The 24,879-nt window shown below is 41.1% G+C and overlaps 1 protein-coding gene and 1 pseudogene across 4 annotated transcripts in view; one reads left to right on the top strand and one right to left on the bottom strand.

The window, feature by feature from the left end:
- The window catches only part of FGL1 (fibrinogen like 1), a 34,917-nt gene that overhangs the window by 4,188 nt on the left and 5,850 nt on the right, over positions 1-24,879 (top strand). For 2 of the 3 annotated variants that reach the window (XM_032288005.1, XM_032288004.1), the window contains exons 2-5: positions 8,146-8,225; positions 11,828-12,008; positions 19,402-19,561; positions 19,804-19,901. In XM_032288005.1, the coding sequence (XP_032143896.1) occupies positions 8,163-8,225; positions 11,828-12,008; positions 19,402-19,561; positions 19,804-19,901 (502 nt within the window). In that variant the 5' untranslated portion in view covers positions 8,146-8,162. Of the gene's footprint in view, positions 1-7,812; positions 8,226-11,827; positions 12,009-19,401; positions 19,562-19,803; positions 19,902-24,879 lie in introns of those variants that run through there. The other variant, XM_032288003.1, reaches the window with a different exon arrangement.
- Positions 4,791-6,864, bottom strand: LOC116558173 (annotated as a pseudogene). Its single transcript, XR_004271889.1, has one exon. The product of XR_004271889.1 is annotated as a glyceraldehyde-3-phosphate dehydrogenase pseudogene (transcript).

The following is a 24,879-nucleotide window of genomic DNA, read 5'->3' as shown; positions in this document are numbered from 1 at the left end:
TATTATATAGAATTTCCTCTATATCTATTCAATAGATATACTGCTGTTACCTTCGCTAGGTTTAATTGTAGATGGAGTGGGTAGACAATAAACACATATATTATCATATTTCATTATATTTGGTGATGAGTGCTGAGGAGAAACCTAACCCACTGTCATAGAGGTATGGAATGTATGGGCAATATTGTTGACCTGTGTCTCCACCCAGATCTCATCTTGAATTGTAGTTCGCACGATCCCACACGTGGTGGGAGGGACCGGGTGAAAGATTATTGAATCATGGGGTGGTTACCCCCATGCTGCTGTTCTCGTGATAGTGGGTGAGTTCTCCTGAAATCTGGCGGTTTCATAAAGGGCTTTCCTCATTTTGCTTGGCACTTCTCCTTCCTGCCATCATGTGAAGAAGGACTTGTTTGCTTCCCCTTCCACCATGATTGTAGGTTTCCTGAGGCCTCCCCAGTCATGGCAAACTGTGAGTCAATTAACCCTCTTTCCTTTATAAATTACCCAGTCTCGGGCAGTTCTCTATAGCACCATGAGAACGGACAAATACAATGCGGAGCAGTTGTTATTTCAGATGTGGTAGTCAGGGAAGGTATCTCTGGGAAGAGACTACCTGAGCAAAGACCTGAAGAATGTGAGGGAGCAAACCTCACAGATTTTCAGAAAAGTATTCCAGATAGAGAGAAAAGCAAGTGCAATTGCCCGGAGAGGTCTGTGTATTTCAGTGTGTTCCAAAAATGCCAAAGAGGCCTATGTGGCAAGCAAAAATAATGTGAAAGGAGGTGTATTAGGGAGGTGGATGTTCACAGATTACGTAGTGCTTCGTTGGAGGATAACCACATATCCTGGTTTGCCCAGGAAAGGCTCAGTTTAGAATGCTGTCTCATTGTAATTCTAAAAAAAAGCTCTGGTTTGCAATATTGGAATCTTCTTTCTTTCTTTTTTGTTTTTTTTTCTTGGGGGGGAGGGGTTTTTTTCAGACGAGATTTGCTCTTGTTGCCCAGGCTGGAGGGAATGGTGCAATCTCAGCTCACCACAACGTCTGCCTCCCAGGTTCAAGCGAGTCTCCTGCCTCAGCCTCCCGAGTAGCTGGGATTACAGGCATTCGCCACCACACCCGACTAATTTTGTGTTTTTAGTAGAGATGGGGTTTCTCCATGCTTGTCAGGCTGGTCTCAAACTCCTGACCTCAAGTGATCCACCCAAAGTGCTGGGATTACAGGTTTGAGCCACCATGCCCAGCAACATCGGAATCTTCTAATGGTAGCTTGGGCCAGACAGTAGCAATAGAGGTGGTGAGAAGTGATTAGATGTTGTATAAATTTTGAAAGTAGAGGTCGTTCCTTAGGAAAGTTATTTTGCTTCACTATTTTAGCTTCCTTTAGTAAAAAGTAAATGTAATTTCTCCTAAAGGCATCCTGAAGATTAGCTGATGGTAAAACCATGACATTCCATGTGTTGATGATGTGTTAGCAATTTCTTAAACCTATTTTAAGTGGCACGCGTTAATGTATTAACATGGGAGGCAGCATTGATATAAAAACAGGTCGTTGCCAATTTGCTCTCTCTTATCAAGTAAGCCACAAACAGTATATTTTTAACCTTTTTTTTGGCATTCATTTTAGTATAAATGGTTATAATGATTTCAAGTGTATTCTTCCTATATCTAACTGATATGCATTAATTTAAAGCAATAAAATTGCCATTTTTCTAAGTCAGAAATGTTCAAACATCTGCTATTTCTTATAGTTCAACCTAATACGGTAAGAAAGGTTTAACTAGGCATAAAGGAAAGAGGTTCAGGTGATCTGGGGGATATATATCCAGAGGTTGCATGGTCTTGGGCAAATCATAAGCATCCCCGTGCTTGCTTACTTTTTTTTTTTTTTGAGGCGGAGTTTCACTCATGTTACCCAGGTTGGAGTGCAATGGCGCGATCTCGACTCACCACAACCTCTGCCTCCTGGGTTCAGGCAATTCTCCTGCCTCAGCTTCCTGAGTCGCTGGGATTACAGGCACGCACCACCATGCCCAGCTAATTTTTCATATTTTTAGTAGAGATGGGGTTTCACCATGTTGACCAGGATGGTCTCGATCTCTTGACCTCGTGATCCACCCGCCTCGGCCTCCCAAAGTACTGGGATTACAGGCTTGAGCCACCGCGCCCGGCCTTATTTTCATTGTGAGACTAATGAAATAAAATAAAATGGCCAATTAAATTTTGGTAGTGTTTTGGCATGTTATTGTTGTTGCTGGTTGAGACGGAGTCTCGCTCTGTCACCCAGGCTGGAAGGCAGTGACACAATCTCAGCTCACTGCAACCTCTGCTTCCCAGGGTCAAGCGATTGTCATGCTTCAGCCTCCCGAGTAGCTGGGATTACAGGCTTGCACCACCACACTGGCTAATTTTTGTATTTTTAGTAGCGACGGGGTTTCACCATGTTGACCAGGCTGGTCTTAAACTCCTGACATCAGGTGCTCCTCCCACGTTGTCCTCCCAAAATGCTGAGATTACAGGCATGAGTCTCCGTGCCCAGCCAAAGTTTGGCGGAGTGTTCAGTGATGTCCAAACACAAACACAGTATGGTTTCAGATGAGTATGCCTTATTTTTCCAGTCCACGTGTTAGACTCAGGGAAGTAGCCCTTCTCCTCTTGATGGGCCCTTGAAGGTAATATTGCAGCCTTGCAAAGGTACATTCTACCTGAATGGCTAACCCAATTTTTTTTTTTTTTTTTTTTTTTTTTTTTTTTTTTTGAGATGGAATCTTGCACTGTCTTCCAGGCTGGAGTGCAGTGGTGCGATCTTGGCTCACAGCAACCTCGGCCTCCTGGGTTCAGGTGATTCTCCCGCCTCAGCCTCCTGAGTAGCTTGGGACCAGGGGCGCAGGCCACCACACCCAACTAATTTTTGTATATTTAGCAGAGACGGGGTTTCACCATATTAGCCAAGATAATCTTGATATCCTGAGGCGATCCACCCGCCTCGGCCTCCAAAAGTGCTGGGATTACAGGCATGAGTCACCACACGTGTTCAGCTAATCCATTTTTATATAATGCCCCAGGCTAAGCAGGCTGCTTGGCATCTTTATGGGAGTAGAGTAATTGTCCCAACAAGCCCATTTAGCAATTATTCTGTGTCATTATTAAAATATTATTCTCTTATTGTGAAGAAAAGATACTAAAGCATGCTATATGTAGGTCAGTAATATTCTGGTGACAGGGATTAGAAGACTAGAATCCATTCAATTTTTGAAACTTTCCTTAAAAATAGAAAATATATGCTTGAAATAATCTCATCCTAGTTTATTGTTATTTTTTTTCTAAGCCTTCTTTACAAATATGTCTTCCTCCTGTAGTTCAGTTTAAAGGGATAGTGTTTACTTCTCGATAAAATTATTGACTACTGATTTGTAACAGATATAATCCTTTGTATTATTCAATGTTGAAAAAATTCAGCCACAATGAATGAGGGGTGTTCCTAAAAACTCCCAGAAAAAAAGAAAATATGAAACTACCCCCGGGATCAGAATGAAGATGGGTTTGCTGATAACACCAGATGTCTTTGGTTTAGAGTATTCATTTCAACTTGAAATTTTCTTAATTTGTAGACGTAATCTTGACATCTGTGAATACAAGGTTTAGGACACTATTACATTGTAAATGAGTCTCTTTAGTGCAGTCGGTGTTGGTATCTAAAAGAAAATGATTTTTATCTTTCATGAAAATAATAAAGGTGACCTAGAAAAGTGTTCCTTAAATAATTCCAAGCTTATTATATTAATTAGCAAATATTAATTGATAGCAAAGCTAATCATCTTTTCTTCTGATTTGTTCATTACTTCTGTTCCTCTGCAATTCTATTCTCACCCCATTTTACCTTTTATAAAAATACACAGAGGGCGTCTCTTTTTCACATTGGTAAACGTTTTAAATGTCACAAAGTTAATTTTCTCTATTTTCAATATAAGCAAATATTTTAATATAATTGAATATATTTAATAAGTTACATATAAAAATATCTACCATTTCTATCACTGGGCCTAATGTAGGTACATACTCAATATATGATTGAATTTTAAAGAAAAATTTTAAAGAAAAATATTTACTAAGATAATAAATAGAGTGAAATGACAGAGTTCTTATAAATTGTTGCTACAAATTATATCGTATGTTTAAAAGGATAACTTTACTGGAAAAATGGGTCTAGAGATACTTTTTTTTTTTTTTTTTTGAGACAGAGTGTCACACTGTCTCCCTGGCTGGAGTGCAGTGGCGCAATCTCGGCTTACTGCAACCTACGCCTCCCGGGTTCAAGCGATTTTCTTGCTTCAGCCTCCCAAGTAGCGGGGATTACAGGTGCCTGCCACCAGCTAATTCTTTGTGGTTTTAGCAGAGATGGAATTTTACCATGTTGGCCAGGCTGGTCTTGAACTCCTGACTTCAGATGACCCACCTGCCTAGGTCTCCCAAAGTGCTGGGATTACAGGCATGAGCCACTGTGCCAAGCTGGATCTAGAGATACTTATTAGGGCTTTTCTGTAATGAGTATTGTAGATATTCTTGTGTTTTATCTCATTTAGGTGTGTGATTTACTCAGCACTTCATCTCTTTCTATACATCTTGATTATTTATTTATTTATTTATTTATTCGTTCATTCATTTAATTTTAGGCAGCCTCATTCTGTTGCCCAGCCTGGAGTGCAGTGGCGCAATCTTGGCTCCCTCAAACCTCTGCCTCTTGGATTCAAGCAATTCTCCTGCCTCAGTCCCCCAAGTAACTGTGATTACAGGCATGCATTAGCATGCCCGGCTAATTTTTGTTTGTTTGGGTTTTTTTTTTTTTTTTTTTTTGGCTGAGCACAGGGGACTTTATTGATGGTACATGACAAGGTGGAGCTCCCCAGGCCCCTCCCTCTTCAAGGGGTTTGCATGGAAACTGTGAGGAGGGGCAATTCAGTGTGGTGGAGGACTCAGTGTGGCAGGGACTCCCAGCAGTGAGGGTCTGTCTTCCTCTCCTGCTCTCACTGGGGCTGGTGGTCCAGGGGTCTTACTCCTTAGAAGCCATGTAGGACATGAGGTCCACCACCCTGTTGCTGTAGCCAGATTCATTGTCATACCAGGAAATGAGCTTGACAAAGTAGTCGTTGAGGGCAATGCCAGCCCCAGCATCGAATGTGGAAGAGTGGGTGTCACTGTTGAAGTCGGAGGACACCACCTGGTGCTAGGTGTAGCCCAGGATGCCCTTGAGGGGGCCTTTTGACGCTTGCTTCACCATCTTCTTGATGTCGTCATATCTGGCAGTTTTTTCCAGACGGCAGGTCAGGTCCACCACTGACACACTGACAGTGGGGACACAGAAGGCCATGCCAGTGAGCTTCCCGTTCAGCTCAGGGATGACCTTGCCCATGGTCTTGGTAGTGCCAGTAGAGGCAGGGATGATCTGGAGAGCCCCGCAGCCGTCATGCCACAGTTTCCTGGAGGGGCCATCCACAGTCTTCTGGGTGGCAGTAATGGCGTAGATGGTGGTCATGAGTCCTTCCACGATAACGAAAGTTGTCACTGATAACCTTGGCTAGGGGCACTAAGCAATTGGTGGTGCAAGAGGCATTGCTGATGATCTTGAGGCTGTGGTCATACTTCTCATGGTTCATGCCCATCATGAACATGGGGGCATCAGCAGATGGGGCAGAGGTGATGACCCTTTTGGTTCCCCCCTGCTAGTGAGCCCCAGCCTTCTCCATGGTGGTGAAGATGCCAGTGGACTCCACCACGTGCTCAGCACCAGTGTTGCCCCACTTGATTTTGGAGGGATCTCGCTCCTGGAAGATGGTGATGGGATTTCCATTGATGACAAGTTTCCTGTTCTCAGGCTTGACGGTGCCATGGAATTTGCCATGGGTGGAATCATACTGGAACATGTAGACCATGTATTTGAGGTCAATGAAGGGGTCATTGATGGCGACAGTATCCACTTTACCAGAGTTAAAAGCAGCCCTGGTAACCAGGTGCCCAATACGACCAGAAACGTTGACTCCGAACTTCACCTTCCCCATGGTGTCTCAGGGATGCGGCTGGCGGTGAGAGACAGACGTGGCAGTCTGTCAAACAGGAGGAGCAGAGAGCCGTATTTTTTTTTTTTTTTTAGTAGAGATGGGGTATCACCTCCTGACTTCAGATAATCCACCTGCCTGAGCCTCCCAAAGTGCTGTGATTACAGGCGTGAGCCACCTCACCCGGCCCACCTTGGTTACTTTGTTCACAGTGATAGGAGGAAGAGTTAAATCAGGACTAATTGCTATTATGTGAATTTCTGTCCAGTGTTGTAATACAGAAATTTGGTGTTTCTCTTTAGACTGTGGACAGAGAATGAAATGTAAAATATGCCTCTCTTCAGAAAGAAGACTTACATTGAAAAAAATAAGCAAATGAATGTGCCTGTGTCTTTTATACCTCTCCCGAATGCACGAAGGAGGCTTGCCAACCGGTGGGCTTCTTTGGAGAGTGATCAGTCAAGGAAAAGGCTCCTTTGATGGAGAATCCCCAGTATCAGTCTCTGAAGACCTTTTCTGTGAAGCTCTGCGTTCCCCCAGTGAGGAATCCCATGTTCTCTGGCCTGGACAGTGGCAGGGAGAGTGCAGAGCCATCTGCCTGGCTGCAAGAGTAGCCTGGGAAAGCCTCGCCCTTTTCGAACAGTGTCTCTCTTCTGCCCTCCCGCGCTTCAGCTGTCATGCCACCTGGAGCATCTCCCAGCAATCTTAAAAGAAAGTAAATCTTCCATAGACTGAAAGAGTAGGAGAAGCAGCATTCCCCTGGCTGCCTAGGGTTTAGGTGAGGATCTGACTGTCAATGCATTTACCTGTACCTTCCATCTCTAGGTTCCCCTTCCCTTCCCTCCCCTTCCCTCCCCTTCCTTCCCCTCCCCTCCCCTTCCTTCCCTCTCATTTATTTTCCTTCTAGATAGGGCCTCACTCTGTCACCCAGGCTGGAATGCAATGGTGTGATCTTGGCTCACTGCAACCTTCACTCCTGGGTTCAAGCATTTCTCCTGCCTCAGCCTCCAACGTAGCTGGGATTACAGGCACCAGCCACCATACCATACCTAGATAATTTTTGTATTTTTGGTAGAGATGGGGTTTCGCCATGTTGGCCAGGCTGGTCTCCAGCTCCTGACCTCAAGTGATCTGCCCGCCTCAACCTCCCAAAGTGCTGGGATTACAGGTGTGAGCCACTGCACCAGGACTTCACATGCTTTTTGTCACCCACCAACATGCTGACCTTGCATGCTTGCTGTTCTTTCCCTTTCTCTTTGACTTTCTCAGTTTGCGTCTTTTACACTTTTTACTCATTTTCTAGTGGGCTTTGTGAGAAGGAAAACACTAAATTCATGTGTTCAGTTCAACCAAAAGTCCCCAACTCCTTCTTAACTCTTACCTTCAAAACTACACTTAGCCCTTTGTTTTCCCATAAAAGATAAAAGAGGAAAGTGTGTCAGTATAAACAGACTGCAGTTCAAAGCAAGGAAATCACATTTTCCACTCTGAGAAGGATCTTACTTCCTGATTCTGCAGAGGCAACAACAGTTATTGGGGTCACCACATGAGTTAAATACTAAGGACACCAAAGTTGGCAAGGTGTGATCTTTGCTTTCAAGAATCTTATTCTAGGCAGTGGCTCACACCTGTAATCCCAGCACTTTGAGAGGCCAAGGCAGGAGAATCGCTTGAGCCCAGGAGTTTGAGACCAGCCTGTGCAACACAGGGAGAAAAAGACTCAGGCTCTGTAAGCAGAGAGACCTGTGTCCATATTTTGACTGAGTCACTTCCTTGTTGTGTAACATTAGGTAACTGATTAAAATGCTTCTGTGCCTTTCCACAGCATTACACAAACAGCACATTGGAACCTCGAAAAGAACCGGAGTCTTTCCTCTGTTTAAGTGATGGAACAGGTTCAATTCTGGTTAACACTGAATGTCATTCTGTGCGGTGAGAGGCTGGGAAAGTCTGGGAGAATTTCCTCAGCGACTCTAAGACTAGGGTTGGCCTGCAGCTACATCCGACTTCCTGAACCTACTTAAGTCTGAACTCTGGTCTCGTGAAAAATTCAATGTTGAGACATTTTTGAAATTCTTTTTGTTCTTGCAGTTTTTTCAAGGGGGAACATGGCAAAGATGTTCAGTTTCATCCTTGTCGCCACTGCTCTGATAATGGGCAAGGAAAGCTGGGTAAGCTTATCGTGAAAACTATTATATTTATAATGCCTGCTTTACCTGAATTTTCTTTCATCTTGCATTAAACCTATAGTGACTTGTCATTGAAATAACTAAAGGGGAGAAGGAAAGAGGCTGGTAGAAACACCCAACAGATAGGAAAGCAGCACTTTAATGTGCTTTACATTTTTTTAAATAAAAAGTTTTCACAATAAATAAGAATTTTTTAAGAATTCACTGGAGTTATTTGGTTGGAATACAATATTGAAATCTGAAACTGTCCTTAGTAATTAAAATTGACCTTGGGTTTTTCAATATTGAAAAGTGTAAAACTAGCCAGATTATTAGAAAGTAATTACACTGAACTTGTGTTGTCCTCCATTGGTGAATAAAAAAGGCAAAATACTGATTCATTCACAGTTCTTGGAGAAAGAAAACTCCTAGGTTTTAAATAAGCTTACTGGATATGTATAAGCAGCCTCATAAAGATTGGGCATACTTGTGATCTCTTCAGTTGTTTTAAAATTGCATAGTATACTCTATTTAACAATATCACAACTGATCCCCTGCTATTGTAAAACAGCATAGGACTCAGACACCGTAAAATGTTCTTGCTGTTCATTTTTTAGCCTATGTGAGTCAAGGTGCTAAGCAAATAACTCTCTCAGAGAGGATAAATCTGGGTGATAGGGAGAGAGCAACAAGAGCAAATAAGAAATCATCCTAGAGAGGCCAGGTGCAGTGGCTCATGCCTGTAATCCAAGCACTTTGTGGGGGGCAAGGTGGTTGCATCGCTTGAGGCCAGGAGTTCAAGACCAGCATGGGCAACATGGTGAAACCCTGTCTCTACTAAAAATCCCAGGTGTTGTGGCATGCAGCCTGTATAGTCCCAGCTATTTGGGAGGCTGAAGTACAAGAATCACTTGAACCAGAGAGGCAGAGGTTTCAGTGAGCTGAGATTGCACCACTGCACTCCATCCTGGGTCACAGAGCAAGACTCTGTGAGGGAAGGAAGGAAGGAAGGAAGGAAGGAAGGGAGGGAGGGAGGGAGGGAGGGAGGGAGGGAGGCAGGGAGGCAGGGAGAGAAGGAAGGAATCATCCTAGAAAAATGGCTGGGAGAGGTTCTATGATTTGAACCTAGAGGTGGGAGGGAGGAGAGACTACAATCACTTCTCCATTGTAGATGACCTTCAGTTTTGAGGCCAGATTTTTATCTTTGTGAAATTTATAGAGAGAATTTATAGCCCTTTGTAGGGAGGCAGTGTACCTCTTCCCTTTGCCCAAATTAGGATATCTAAGTGTGCTGTTCTGACTGCCTAGCAGGGTCCCTGGAACTCAGAAGGTCCTCATATCAATGGAATGATGCAAGGTAGTGCATAAAGATAGGAACAGGAAGTTATGCAGACATAAATTGGAAAATATATTTGACTATAATTGAATGACTGTTTTCAGGAAATAATCTGTATAATGGTAGTGTAAGCCGATTCCATTTTTTTAAAGAGGGAGTCTCACCCTGTCACTGGAGTGCAGTGGCCAAATCTCAGCTCACTACAACTTCTGCCTTCCAAGCTCAAGCCGTCTGCCCACCTTAGCCTCCAGAGTAGCTGGGACCACAGATGCTCACCACCTTTCCTGGCTAACTTTTTTTTTTTTTTTTTTTTTTTTTTATGTTTGGTAGAGATGGGCTTTCACCATGTTGCCCAGGCTAGTCTTAAACTCCTGAACGCAAGTAATCCTCCCATCTTGGCCTCTAAAAGTGCTGGGATTACAGGCATGAGCCACCATACCTGGCCCAATTACATTTTAAAATTCATAATTTCTTAGAAGTAACCATTCATATTTGTCACATGAGATCATGACATGAGCTGCAAATAGAGATGTTAAGGTAAAAATGGGAAAATGGCCAAAATTGTTCTTAAGCCCTCTTTCCATTATCCATAGTGGTTCTCCCTGAATTGAGTATTCAAGAGCCTTGATTGTAGCTTCTTGGCCTCAGTAACTTTTCCTAGAAGACCCACCTCTGTATCTTTCCCTTCCAATTCACCTATTAGATTTGCTTTATCTTCAGAGAGCTCTTCTCAGTCAGATGCTGCATTAGACAGGAACTGGTAAACTCATTTACATGCATCCTTAAAAGGCAAGTAACAGATTCAGGCTGCTCCTGTCCCTTTTTGAAGTAGCTCAGGGAAAAATAACAAATAAACAAAAGTTAAAAGGACTCCAGGAGAATTGTCAGCAACAGAGAAATGAGTGAGATACACAGAGATATAAGGTCCTAGACTAGTATCCCTTACAAAAGTGCCATATGTCATCAGATTATATGCATTAAATTATATTTTAAGCACCGGCATGGTGGCTCATGTCTATAATCCTAGCACTTTGGGAGGCCGAGGTGGGCAGATCACTGGAGGTCAGGAGTTCAAGACCAGCCTGGACAACATGGTGAAACCTTATCTCTACTAAAAATACAAAAATTAGCCAGGCATGGTGGCACACACCTGTAGTCCCAGCTACTCAGGAGGCTGAGGCAGGAAAATTGCTTGAACCTGGGAAGCAGAGGTTGCAGTGAGTCAAGATTGTACCACTGCACTCCAGCCTGGGAGACAGAGCGAGACTCCATCTCAAAATATATACATTATGCCTGTAATCCTAGCATTTTGGGAGGCTGAGGCAGGTGGATCACAAGGTCAGGAGATCAAGACCAGCCTGGTCAATATGGTGAAACCCCGTCTCTACTAAAAATCCAAAAATTAACCAGGCATGGTGGCAGGTGCCTATAGTCTCAGCTACTTGGGAGGCTGAGGCAGGAGAATTGCTTGAACCCCAGAGGCAGAGGTTGCAGTGAGCTGAGATCATGTCACTGCACTCCAGCCTGGGCAACAAAAGCAAACTCTTTCACATGCATCCTTAAAAGGCAAATAATAGATTCAGGCTCCTCCTGTCCCTTTTTGAAGTAGCTGAGAGAAAAATAACAAATAAACAAAAGTTAAAAGGACTCCGGGAGAATTTCTAGCAATAGCAAAATGAGTGAGATACACAAGGATATGAGGTCCTAAACTACCATCCCTTATAAAGGTGCCATATGTCATAAGATTATATATATATGCATGTATTTATACCAGAGAACCATTTGAAAATCTCATTTGTTATGGTGATTTACATGACAATCATACAATTAACTTCTGTAAAGCACATTGCTATTTAGGAAACACATAAACAATATCATGTAGAGATTGAGAGCACAGTCCTTGAATTGAATTTGAATCCCACCTCCCCTTACCCACCAGGCATTCAGGACTGAGCCTGTTCCGACCACATGGAACCGCATGGAAATGTTACGAGGATTGAATGACACAACTATAAAGTTCTTAGCACAGTGATTCTGATTATTTTCTATTATTTGATCCTTTGAGTCCAGAAGTTTTAGCATAGCCATAATTTCCAGTTCTTCAAATAGCAGGTAGTAGCAGAACTGTTCAACCACTTTCTGGTTGGAATAATATTCTGAAATGGGAATGGGAGACAAAATGTAATCACTGATCTATCCAAATATTTAAAAAGCACTTGTTTTCCATGAAAAGGAAATGCAGACTCATCTCATCTCACCTGTTTTGCAGGCGCGCGAGGAGTGTGCCCAAGAGCAGGCGCGGCTCAGAGCCCAGGTGCGCCTACTCGAGACCCGGGTCAAACAGCAGCAGGTCAAGATCACGCATCTTTTGCAGGAGAAGGAAGTCCAGCTGCTGGATAAAGGAGAGGAGAGTAATGTCATTCACACTGGAGGCAAGAGGCAGTATGCAGGTCAGAATGGACTTAAGTGTTTCAATCACTTACATTACACACCCATGTGCAATGATGGTGCTAGTTATTTGTTCACTTCGGGTTTTGTTAAAGAGCTTTTTCTGTTTTAGTAGGAAGCAACAGGAAGCATTATATCAATTTTAAATGTCTTCTTTCACGCTTTATGTTTTTCCATCTCTGCAGGGACATTTAATGTGAATGCTAAATATCTGAGAATTTATGTCATTTAGTTAGAAATCAGGACAATAGATTGTTCAAATACTGGTGTACGCAGCCAGATGCGGTGGCTCACACCTGTAATCCCAACACTTTGGGAGACTGAGGTGGGCGGATCACAAGTTCGGGAGATTGAGACCAGCCTGGCCAATATGGTGAAACCCCATCTCCACTAAAAATACAAAAATTAGCTGGGGATGGTAGCAGGTGTCTGTAGTCCCAGCTACTTGGGAGGCTGAGGCAGGAGAATCACTTGAACAGAGGTTGTAGTGACCGTAGATCAGACCACTGCCCTCCAGCTTGGGCGACAGAGCGAGACTCCGTCTAAAAAAAAAAAAAAACAAATTGGTGTACACATGGCAGATTACAATTGGGAATGTTTGCATTTGAGCTTTGTGTTTATTTGTGTATCTTTCCTTGCTACATGTATACAGTTTCCCTTCCAAAACCCTAATGGGCATCAGGGTGGCAAATAAGGTAAAAAATAAAGGAGCAGAAAAAGGAAAAAGAACCAGAATTACTTAGCAAAATAAAAGAGTAGTTTTTTATATGTATATTTTATGGTTTCATAATGTTCCTTTTGATGAGGTCAGTATTTCTCCCCAGAAACTAAATGATTTTAAATTGGCAACGTATTATACTAATTGCAGCACGTATCATTACTCTCTACAGAAAACTGTTCATTTGAATTCCTCCAGAAGTAAAAGGCATCTTTTAGAGTAAACAAACAATGATTGTCAGAACCAAAAAGATGCTAGCTAGAGCACTTTGTCCATATGTCTGCTCTAGCAAATGATGATACATTGTAATTTCTGTTTATGAGTCTATTGCGGTCCATTAACTGGGCACTTTGTAAGGTCTAAGACGATATTTAATGTACCTCTTTATTGACTATTAGAGCCGCTAGAACACAGTAGATCCTCATATTCATGAATGAAAGGAAGGTAGTTCATAGGGAGAGGAATAGCAAGATAAGTAAATATAAATTGGGAAAAATATTTTATTAGAATTGAAAGACTGTAGAGTTCAAAGAGATGCCAGTCTTATGGGAATAGAAACATCTGTATTTTGTGCTTCTAAATCTACAAGTGTAGAATATAGGAGCTGTGAGAACCTTAGAGCCTATGCTTCAATAAAATGCTTCAGGGCACCTGGCTAGCTCAGATGGCAGCGCATGTGACTCTTAAAATGCTCCCTTTTTCTCTACCAAGATCCTTATTTCCCTCTGCTCAGACTCCTCACCCTGGGCTCCTGCTTCTCTGTTAGCCAGCATCTTGATCCAACTGGCCTTCCTCTGGCCCTTTGAGATCAGAGAGAGGCTAGAGCCACTGGTCTGCAGTAGTGGGGATGGCTATAGCATGAAGATGGCCTGTGCCTCTGAAGCAAAGAGGAACCAGGGACAGTTCAGGCAAAAACAGGCTTGGGAAGCAAAACGGACTATCATTCAAGAGACGAGCATACAGATAAGTGATCCCGAAAGTATGTACAAAACGGATCACAAGGGCGAGGAGCTGGTAGATGCAAGCGGAGCACCATTATTCCTAATTTCAAGCCAAGCCCAAGACTTGTAGTGTCTATTCAAACACATTCTAAGCAGGTTATTGACGCAGACTCAAGGGTCAATTATGGCAGGAGGCAGCAAATCAGATGCTTGTTCCCAGGCCTCTACAACCAGTCATGGGAAGACTGAGGCTTAAGTACTGTATAAGTCCGTTCTCACACTGCTATAATGAAATAACTGAGGTTGGGTCATTTATAAAGAGAAGAGGTTTAATTGGCTCATGGTTCTGTGGGCTGTAAAGGAAGCGTAGCAGCGTCTGTTTCTGGGGAGGCCTCAGGGAACTTAAAATCACAGCAGAAGACAAAGCAGGAGCAGGCACATCTCACATGGTGAGAGCAGGAGGAAGAGACAGAAGCATGACACTCTTTTAAACAACCAGGTCTCATGAGAGCTCACTCACTGTACGGTACCGAGGGGGATGGTGCTAAACTGTTCATGAGAACTCCACTCCCATGAGCCAATCACCTACCACCAGGCCCCGCCGCCAACACTGGGAATTACAATTCCACATCAGATTTGGTGAGGACACACATCCAAATCATAACAAGAGCTAAAAATCCAATCCTGGTGTTGACACTGCTGGGGAGCAGACTTTGGAAAGCAAAGGGTCACCAAGGAATAAGGCAAGAAATCAGTTACTTGGAAATTCCAATGCCAAGTTCAGAGCAGGATTAACTGTACAAGCAGGAGTTAGAAGAGTCATACAGAGATGGTTCAGAAAAAACATTATATCATGATTACTATAAATGTAAGACTGTTATAATAATAAGACAGATGATAGGCCAAAAAAATCCGAATTCATTAGATTAACACTTAATATTCTTTGTGTGTTAAGTACAATCGTGAAGGAGAAAAAGGGGGAATAAAATATAAAATATAAGTACAGTTCAATTGTTCTTTATTTTTTAGCATATAGGCAAATAGTACTAGAGAGGTTACTAAGAACAAATAATAAATAAAATATATAACATAAAAATTCCATTCCAGTAAAATATAGTATAATATGTATATATATAATATTGTATAAAATATATAAGAACTTGCTCACATCAAAGTTTATGTTTTTGGCATCCTTAAATTTAAAAAAATTAAATATTCATATATATAATCTGTAGTGATACAAATTTTTTGTTTTTGTTTACAAGTTACTTTTTTGTTATTAAATTATTTTCTGAATTCTAATTTATCTGATGGTAGAAAACACCCAATTACATACAACCTAGTAATTTGTGCAAACAATTCACAAATCACATGATTTTACAGAGCATATTATTAAGCTGTCTCTTTTTTTAAGCATTTGGGTGCTAGTGAATTATGAATTAAAAGGTTACTGTATCAAATTCACATTAACTGGTTGTAGTCACAACAATCTGGTATCACCATTGCTGTTTAGTCGGCAAGTCCACTGGTTCCACCATCTCCCCTTCTGCAGGAGCCCCCAATCTGTATGTGAGCGTCTTGAGGTGGATACCAAGTGGCCTAAGGTATTGACTCTGAAGCTTGATTTCAAAGTCCAGCTGCCCTTCTTGCTGGCTGTGGCCTTTGGGCAAATTACATAACCTCTATGTGTCTTATATTCCCCATCTGGAGAATGGGAATGACAAGAATGCTGTGTATTTGTTGTAAGGATTAAAATATATTAAAATTAGTGAATATATTTTGGCCAGGTGCCATGAATTATGCCTGTAATCCTCGAACTTTGGGAGGCCAAGGTGAGATGAACATTTGAGGCCAAGAGTTCAAGAACAGCCTGGGCAACACAGTGAGACCCTAACACTGCAAAAAAAAAAAAAAAAAAAAAAATTTCAGGCTTGGTGGTGCATGCCTGCAGGCCCAGCTAGTCAGGAGGCTGAGGCAGGATTGCAGGAGTTTGGGGCTGCAGTGACCTATGATTGTGCCACTGCACTACAGCCTGGGTAAGAGAGTGAGACCCTGTCTCAAATAAATGAATTAATTAAATTAAATTAAATGAGTTAATATCTTTAACATAGCAGAGCAAAAGAAATACTCAGTGAATGTCAGCTATCTGTGGACAATATTATATTTTGTTTTCAAGGTAGAGAGCCCACTCACTCTACCCTACAAGAATATAGCATTCTCTCAATATTAATTTAATTGCACATTAAAAAAAATAACAAAAAGAGTGTAATTGAATTGCTTATAACACAAAGGATAAATGCTTGAGGGGATGGACACCTCATTTTCCATGATGTGGTTATTATGCACTGCATGCCTATATTCAAATATCACATGTACCCCAGAAAGTACATACACCTGCTAAGTACCCACCTTCCTTTATCGTTTTATTTTTTTTCTTTTTGTTGCCTGGGGGTGAGGATGGCGGTAGCAGGGCCAGTTTTGGCATATCCCAGCATGCTCTGGGGAATGGAATCTGACCTTTGTTGCTGACCTCTTTTTGTGTTTAGAATGTGGGGTGCTCTGTGCCTTTGGTTCTCAGCTTTGAGCCTCAGCCACCCTCTGGGGACAACAGGACAAAGCACATTTGGCAAGCTGTCATGTCGCTTTATGAGCTTAAACATTCGGAGAAAGAAGGCACATCACCCAGTTTAGTACAGTGTTTGTCAAAACAGAAGGCGGGATGCCTTGGCCTCACTCTAGTATTATGTAAATATTTTTCTTTCTTTCTTTCTTTCTTTCTTTTTTTTTTTTTTTTTTTTTTTTGAGACGGAGTTTCGCTCTTGTTACCCAGGCTGGAGTGCAATGGCGCGATCTCGGCTCACCGCAACCTCCACCTCCAGGGTTCAGGCAATTCTCCTGCCTCAACCTCCTGAGTAGCTGGGATTACAGGCACGCGCCACCATGCCCAGCTAACGTTTTTGTATTTTTAGTAGAGACGGGGTTTCACCGTGTTGACCAGGATGGTCTCGATCTCTTGACCTCGTGATCCACCCGCCTCGGCCTCCCAAAGTGCTGGGATTACAGGCTTGAGCCACCGCGCCCGGCCCTTTCTTTTTTTTTTTAAGGGACGGGGTTTCACCATGTTGGCCAGGATGGTCTCAAACTCCTGATCTCAGATGATCCGCCCGCCTTGGCCTCCCAAAGTGCTGGGATTACAGGCGTGAGCCACCATGCCCAGCCTTCTTTCTTTTGTTTTTTAAACAAAACTCCCATGAATACAAACCTCTTTAACCCTACTTTTCTTCTACTTATTCTCCAGGGGTGAGTGGATCAGAATGTTTTGAAAATTATCATTTTAAATATCAAATTTATATTTTGAATTCTACATTGTTCAAACTTTCTGCTGTTATGGTTTAAGTCTCGATGCCCAAAGCAGACTTCTTTACTTGTTTGCTATAAGCAAGTTGAACCACTGGTGATTTTTTTTTTTTTTAATATTTATTTATTTGTTGGGGGTTTTGTTGTTGTGTTTCTGTTTTTTGTTTTTTTTTTTTCTCAGTTGAAAGCTTTTCTTAAGTTGAGTTTGGCATTTTCTTCTGGGGAGAAGGAAAATTTTAAAAACAAGACCAAAAAAATAACAAACTCACACTTGTCATAAAATAATAACAAGTAGAAAATGTTGGCTGAAACCTCTATATTCACTAAGTTTTCCAGAGGCAAATGTTATAGCTAATCACTTCCATAGTTGCCTGGAAAGTAGTTTGAACCTTGTGAGTCTTTCGTGTTCAGCTCTTTGGTAGGAAATTAAATGTAAGCAAACAGCTTCTTTCCTAATAGGGCTAAAATCTGCTTACTTTAATAAAAGTGTTGTACAATATACTTGACTACAAGATGTAAACTTTAAAACAACATTGATCTAATTTTAGGGAATCATTTTCTTGTTGTTTTGCTTCTTGTTTAATTGCCAAAACAGGACCCTTTTTAAAATTTAGTGTGTATTTGAACACTTGTGCTTCTGAATCTTGAAAATAAATATATAAATAAAGCCTAAATCATTACAAAGATAAACATCTCAGCAAAGCATTAGTAAATGATTGGTCCCGACCATGTGAAGGCTTAATAAAATGACTAAGGTTCTTTCTTTTCTTTTCTTGTCTGATTTCTATGACCTATTCAACCTACTTAACTTTCAACATATTTTATCTGTAACAAAACAAGAGAGTTGTTAATTTGGCAATTTAATTTCAAAACAATGAGCCTGAAAAGAACTTTAAAATATGCTACAAGAATGGAATTATCCAATCAGAAAAAAAAATTTTTTAAAGGAAACTAGCGAAGTGGTAAGGGTAAAAGTGAAATTTGATGACATTATAGTATTTTTATTCACATGTTTGTAGATGACTCTTCTTGAGACTATCTGTTCCTAGTGGCCACTACTTCAGTCATCCTAAAACATAGCTTGCTATGCATCTAAGCAATAGAGAAGTCCCTGTTTGCCACATTATCTAAGTCTGTGCAGATCAACCTAGATGAGACCCAATGGATATTAATTTATATTACCCTCAAGTGGGTTAAAAAACAGGTATCACCTTTAGACCGGATATGGTGGCTCCCTGTAATTCTGCTACTTTGGGAGGCCGTAGTGGGTGGATTGCCTGACCTCAGCAGTTTGAGACAAGCCTGGCCAATGTTGTAAAATCCTGTCTCTACTAAAAATACAAAAAAAATTAGCAGGGTGTGGAGGCTCATGCCTGCAATCCCTGATATTCAGGAGGCTGAGGCAGGAGAATTGCTTCAACCTGGGAGGTGGAGTTTGTAGTGAACAGAGATCACACCATTGCACTCCAGCCTGGGCCACAGAGGAAGACTCTGTCTCAAAGGCAAAAAAAAAAAGAAACAGATATCACTCTTTGGTGACAAAGGGGTAGCTATGTTTGCTTGAGGGTTCAAAGAAATGCCACAGCAAAATATAATTAAACAATGAAAAGAATAGCAGAAGCTTGCAGTTTTTAGCAAAAACATCTCAGAATGTGTGGACTTTTAGAAACTTCAGTGGATTAGTAAAAAATTGGATAAGGCTAAGAAGTTATAAGAGTTTGACAAGATTACTATTTTGGATTCGTTTCCAGATGTCCAGAATAATTTATCATGCTCTAGGTAAAGATCACCTGTATTAACTTAGTTGTTTGGTGTTACATTTCTGCTTTCATTATTAGCTTCATGGATGAGACAAGTTCTACTATTCTGTCTGATAAAACTATAAGTTCCATCTAAATATACTGTTATTAGCACACTACACATAACTTGCTTTTTAACATTGCTTTCTACAAAACTCAGAAATTAGAAACTAGGCCAGGTGTGGTAGCTCACACCTGTAATCCCACACTTTGGAAGTCTGTGGTGGGAGGATAGGATTCCTTGAGGCCAGGAGTTTGAGACCAGCCTGGGCAATATAGTGAGACCATCTCTGCAAAAAAAAAAAAAAAAAAAGAAGAAGAAGAAAGAAACAAAAAACTAGATTCTTGTTTCACTCCTTTTTACCCATGATTATATCAAAGATTCAGGTGACAAATATTAGCAAAGGAAATAAAACTTTCCTAATATCCACTGGAAGATATACAAGATGCCATTTTAAGATGCTGATTTCTATACCGTGTGTTATCTAGCTCCATTGATACTGAGTAGTCTCATTCGGAGGGTCTCTAGAGGGGGAAAAAGACACATAATAAATGTTACATTACCTTGTCTTAAAAACAGATTGTTCAGAGGTTTTCAATGATGGGTATAAGCTTAGTGGATTCTACAAAATCAAACCTCTCCAGAGCCCAGCAGAGTTTTCTGTTTATTGTGACATGTCCGATGGAGGAGGATGGACTGTAATTCAGAGACGATCTGATGGCAGTGAAAACTTTAACAGGTGTGCTAATTATGACATAAGAATTTATTTGTAGCAGAAAATGTGAGATTTATAAGTTAAATATTTTGATCATACTCTGAAGTCTATTAATTAGACAGAATTTCACTTTCTCTAAGTAATACTGAAAATGAATTAACTAATCAAGAAAATATTGGAGGTGGTGGTAGCAGGGGGTGGATGGGGGTCACCTTGGTACCACAAATGGAATTTGCTAAAATCAGCTTCCACTTAAAATTTTTTAGAGGATGGAATGACTATGAAAATGGCTTTGGAAATTTTGTCCAAAAACACGGTGAATATTGGCTGGGCAATAAAAATCTTCATTTATTGACCACACAAGGTAAGGTTTGAATGATGTCAAATTTATTTGAAATACAATAAAAACAACACTTTTTAAATCAAATTATAGGCAATGAAACTAATTCAGTAATTGCTATGATTTGCAGATGGTAGTGATAACTTTCGGGCAATAATCCCAAATGTAAAATGTGGCTACCTAAAATTAGAACTAGAAAAAAGAAACTAGAATTGGGTTGGGGGGAACTGTTTTCATATATATATATATATATATATATATTCTATTTCTGAAAAGGATATACAATGTCATAATTATTTCTTTTTGATGCCTTGAGTTCCTGAAAATTATAAATACAGTATTGGTTATCTAATATCACAAAAATACGGCGTAACAATCCCCTTCCAAAGTTAGTGGCTTAAAGTCAACAACCATTTATTAATTCTCACAAATCTGCAGGTTGGCTGGGTGATTTTGCTGATCATGGCTAGGCTTGCTCATGGGTCTGCAATCAACTTCCTGATTGAAGTGGCTGCTGGAGATGGAAGGATTCCACTTGGCTCCATAGGGTCTCTTCCAGCTAGCTAGCTGGCCTTGTTCTTGTAGCACAGGCAGGGTTCCAGAAAAAAGAGTGAATGTTTATAAGTCTCTTGAGATCTAGGCTCAGAACTGGCACAGTCATTTTTCTGTTGGTGAAAGCAAATCACAGGATGAGCTGAGACGTTTTTAAAAAAGGAAATAAACAATAGGAGGAGTTATGCAGACATATTTCAAGAGAGAGAGGTGAAGAAATAGGGAATTGGGGCTATTTTTGCAATAAAATACCATAATATATTAAATGTCCTTGTTTCCACATACTTTTCACCTTTTATGTTGAAATTTTTTCAAAGATGCAACCAATTTGAAAGAAGTTTCAACCTACCACCTGGATTCTACATTAACATTTTACTTTGCTTGTTTTTATCACATATCTATCCATTTGCCCGTTACTCAATCATCTATCAATACATCTTTTCTGTGTATATATTTCCAAGTAAATAGCAGACATCTGGACAATTCTCCCTATATAATTTTAAATTCTTATCTTCAGAGTTTATATTTGCTTAAAATATCATTGCTTTGATAACAAATTTTCCAAGCTTCTATCTCCCATATTCTTTTGCTCCAATCCACTGTCTTCCCTAGCTCTGTTGTAGTCTGAGCTTATAGTCAGTCCCACTCAGGTCTGATCCTGAATGCTTCATAAAAGGCAACTGTAATGCACAAGAGAGCATGCTAAGTTACAGTGTAAATGCATTAAAAATAAAATAGCTGGGCACGATGGTTAATGCCTGTAATCCCAGCACTTTGGGAGGCCGAGGTGGGTGGATCCCTTGAGGCCAGAAATTCAAGACCATCCTGGTCAACATGGTAAAACCCCATCTCTACTAAAAATACAAAAATTAGCCAGGCATGGTGGCACATGCCTGTAATCCCAGCCACTTGGGGGCTGAGGCATGAGAATGGCTTGAACAGGAGAGGCACAGGTTCCAGTGAGCCAAGATTGTATGCACCAAGGCACTCCAGCCTGGGTGATAGAGCGAGGCTCCATCTCAAAATAAATAAATTAATTAATTAATTAAAATAAAACAGGAATGAATTTGCTCCATCTAAGTTCAGGAAAGTGATTGGTGTTTCTATATTTATAATAGTAGGATTACAGTTATAAAGTTCTTTGAGACACTAGCATAATAAACATTAGGATGAGTAATCCTAAAAACCTTATACTTTCTTTGTATGTCCTTCTTCTGATCAGTGCTTTCCAAATTTATATAAGGCTTCCTTTCCTTCAACATGTCTATTATTATAATTTTAAGTGTTTTGTGCCAGATATATAAAATTTGCCATACTAACTTCTGTTTCATTTGCACATTGATATTTATCTGGTTTCTTGCTGAAACTATGAAAAGCAGTAACTCTTGGCTCTTTCTAAATACATGAAATTCAAACATACTATTTTTCAAGTTATTTCAATGTACATATTTGCCCAGATGAACTTTGCCAACAAACCTGTTCCCTTTCATGTTTCACCTTGGTACTTAGGCTGGCTAATCTCGTGGCAGTAAAAATGTATTTTTCAGTTCCTAGACTAAAACCATGTATCCCATCATCCCAGACAATAGGCAGTGCTTTTGTCTCTGCTTTCTTTAATTATGAGAGCACTTATGGCTAATGAATTACCTTTGAGAATCACTTTATCCCCCCTACATAAATCTTGACCAGAAGTAATGGCAATAAAATTGATTTAGAAATGGTAAATGTAATTTGTTTACTTACTGAACAAAGAGACATTTGAATGGTTAGCCCCCCAAAATTGAGACTTTTCATCTCTCCTATAATAGTTTTGTTGTTGTTGTTGTTGTTGTTTTTAGACAGATTCTCACTCCTGTTGCCCAGGCTGCAGTGCAGTGGCACGACCTTGGCCTACTGCAACCTCTACCTCTTGGTCTCAAGCAATTCTCATGCCTCAGCCTCCTTGAGTAGCTGGGATTATAGGCGTACACCACCACACCCAGCTAATTTTTGTATTTTTAGTAGAGAAGGCAGTCTCACCATGTTGGCCAGGCTGGTCTCAAACTCCTGGCTTCAAGTGATCTGCCTGCCTAAGCCTCCCAAGGTGCTAGAATTACAGGTGTGAACCAAGCATCTGGTCTATAACAGGGTTTTTTTGTTTTGTTTTGTCTTGTTTTGAGACAGAGTCTCACTCTGTTGCCAGGCACCAGGCTGGAGTGCAGTGGTGCAATCTCTGCTCACTGCAACCTCTACCTCCCGTGTTCAAGCAGTTCTCCTGTCTCAGCCTCCCAAGTATCTGGGACTACAGGCGCATGCCACCACGCCCAGCTAATATTCGTATTTTTAGTAGAGACGAGGTTTCACCATGTTGGCCAGGATGGTCTTGATCTCTTGACCTCGTGGTCCACCCACCTTGGCTTCCCAAAGTGCTGGGATTACAGGCATGAGCCACTGCGCCTCGCCTAACATTGTATTTTTAAAGGCAGTTGACTTAGCCTGCCCTGCTACTCTTAAACACTCTAGAGTCTTGTTTCATGTGACCTTTACTACCTTTAGAGATCTCCCCAGAGCTAGGAATTTGTGGTGCCAGATCAACAAGCCCAAGAAAATCCCGGATCCCCTCTTAAAGGGACTCCAGACATGAGAAATCCAGCATTCCCTGCCCTAACAGCCTTGAGTTCGTTTCTAGGACTCCTGCAGGCTGTTTCCTTGTCTGTCCTCTTCTGCTGCTGGTGTATGCACCCCCAAGCTTGAGGGGAAGCTGAAGAATTCCTTTTTTTTTTTTTGAGACGGAGTTTTGCTCTTGTTGTTCAGGCTGAAGTACAGTGGCACAATCTTGGCTCACTGCAAACTCCGCCTCCTGGGTTCAAGAGATTCTCCTACCTCAGCCTCCCAAGCAGCTGGAATTACAGGCATGTGCCACTATGCCCGGCTAATTTTGTATTTTTAGGAGAGACGGGATTTCTCTGTGTTGGTCAGGCTGATCTAGAACTCCTGACCTCAGGAGATCTGCCTGCCTTGGCCTCCCAAAGTGCTGGGATAACAGGTGTGAGCCACCTCGCCCGGCCAAAAATGGCTTTTATTGTGAATGTGAACAAAGCTTGGATATGAAGCCTAAAATGTCCACAAGTGGATCCAAAGCCCCTTGCCATGACTGATGAAGATGGGGATGGGAAGAGAAAAGAGGCTGACCATAGACAGGGCGTAGGTGATAGGATGATTCAGGGACTCCCTTTCTCTGTGCCTCCATGGTCTGGCTTGAAACTCCAGGGAATGTGAGACTCTAAATTCTAACCTGCTTTTCAGGTCATTGTTATATCTTATTTATCAAAGTAGGAGGATAGAACACATATGATCTAATAATTTGATTTATAACCTTCGGTGCCCCTGACAAGAGTTCTGTTTCTGAAAAAGGAATAGTCTTTGTTACTTCCAAACGATGCAACAATAAAAAAGAAAAGATTACTTGAAGGTAGCAACTATTTTAATCATTTTTAAAATGTAATGCATTTTTTATATCCTGGAATTATCATAGTCATTAAAGCACATCTTTAATGTTTAGAGATTTGTTGTCATCATATATCATTCTTTAGCACATACAAAACAGAATATATACCCAATACATTGTATTCTTAAAATGCTTTTACATGCAGATGTCAACTCTTCCGAAATACCTTTTTACTCAGCGTCATTGAGGTTAGAGTATTTTCCAGTAATTATATCATCTCTGCCATTGAGAATGCCGGTGTTACAGTATTTCTCAAGAATGTTTCCTTATTGTCTCCAAAATTCTCTTCCAATGACTTCCACTCTATAAACATTGATGCTCACACTCTCTTGATCTTATGAGCCAGTATCAAAGGAAGGTTTTCAGATAACAATTAGGATTTATATTTCTTCCTCAAATTAGCCTTAAAGGGTTTGCTGGCTGATCTTTCATGCTACCAGGAAAATCACTAGGTTCAGACATATGCAGACAATGGCAACCACATTTTGACAACCTAGTTGCTCAGCTACTAAAGATTATACAGTGTCATTATAGTCACCATTTACTTTCCAGATCAACATTCTTACTGAAATCAAGAAAAAGAGGACAAGCTATTAAACTTAAAAACATCAGGTCCAGAGAGGTGGCTCATGCCTATAATCCCAGCACTTTTGGAGGCTAAGGTGGGCCGATCACAAGATCACAAGGTCACGAGATAGAGACCATCCTGGCTAACATGATGAAATCCCATCTCTACTAAAAATGCAAAAAAAAAAAAAAAAGATTAGCGGGGCGTGGTGTCACTCGCCTGTAGTCCCAGCTGCTTGGGAGGCTGAGGCGGGAGAATCACTTGAACCTGGGAGTCAGAGGTTGCAGTGAGCCGAGATCATGTCCCTGCACTCCAGCCTGGGTGAGACTCTGTTTAAAAAACAAACAAATGGCCGGGCGCGGTGGCTCAAGCCTGTAATCCCAGCACTTTGAGAG

Source organism: Sapajus apella, unplaced genomic scaffold, assembly GCF_009761245.1.
Source record: "Sapajus apella isolate SASKATOON/1434 unplaced genomic scaffold, GSC_monkey_1.0 scaffold21, whole genome shotgun sequence".
NCBI classification, from domain to species: domain Eukaryota; kingdom Metazoa; phylum Chordata; class Mammalia; order Primates; family Cebidae; genus Sapajus; species Sapajus apella.
Note: the sequence above shows the minus strand (reverse complement) of the source record. Positions and strands in the feature narration are given on the sequence as shown.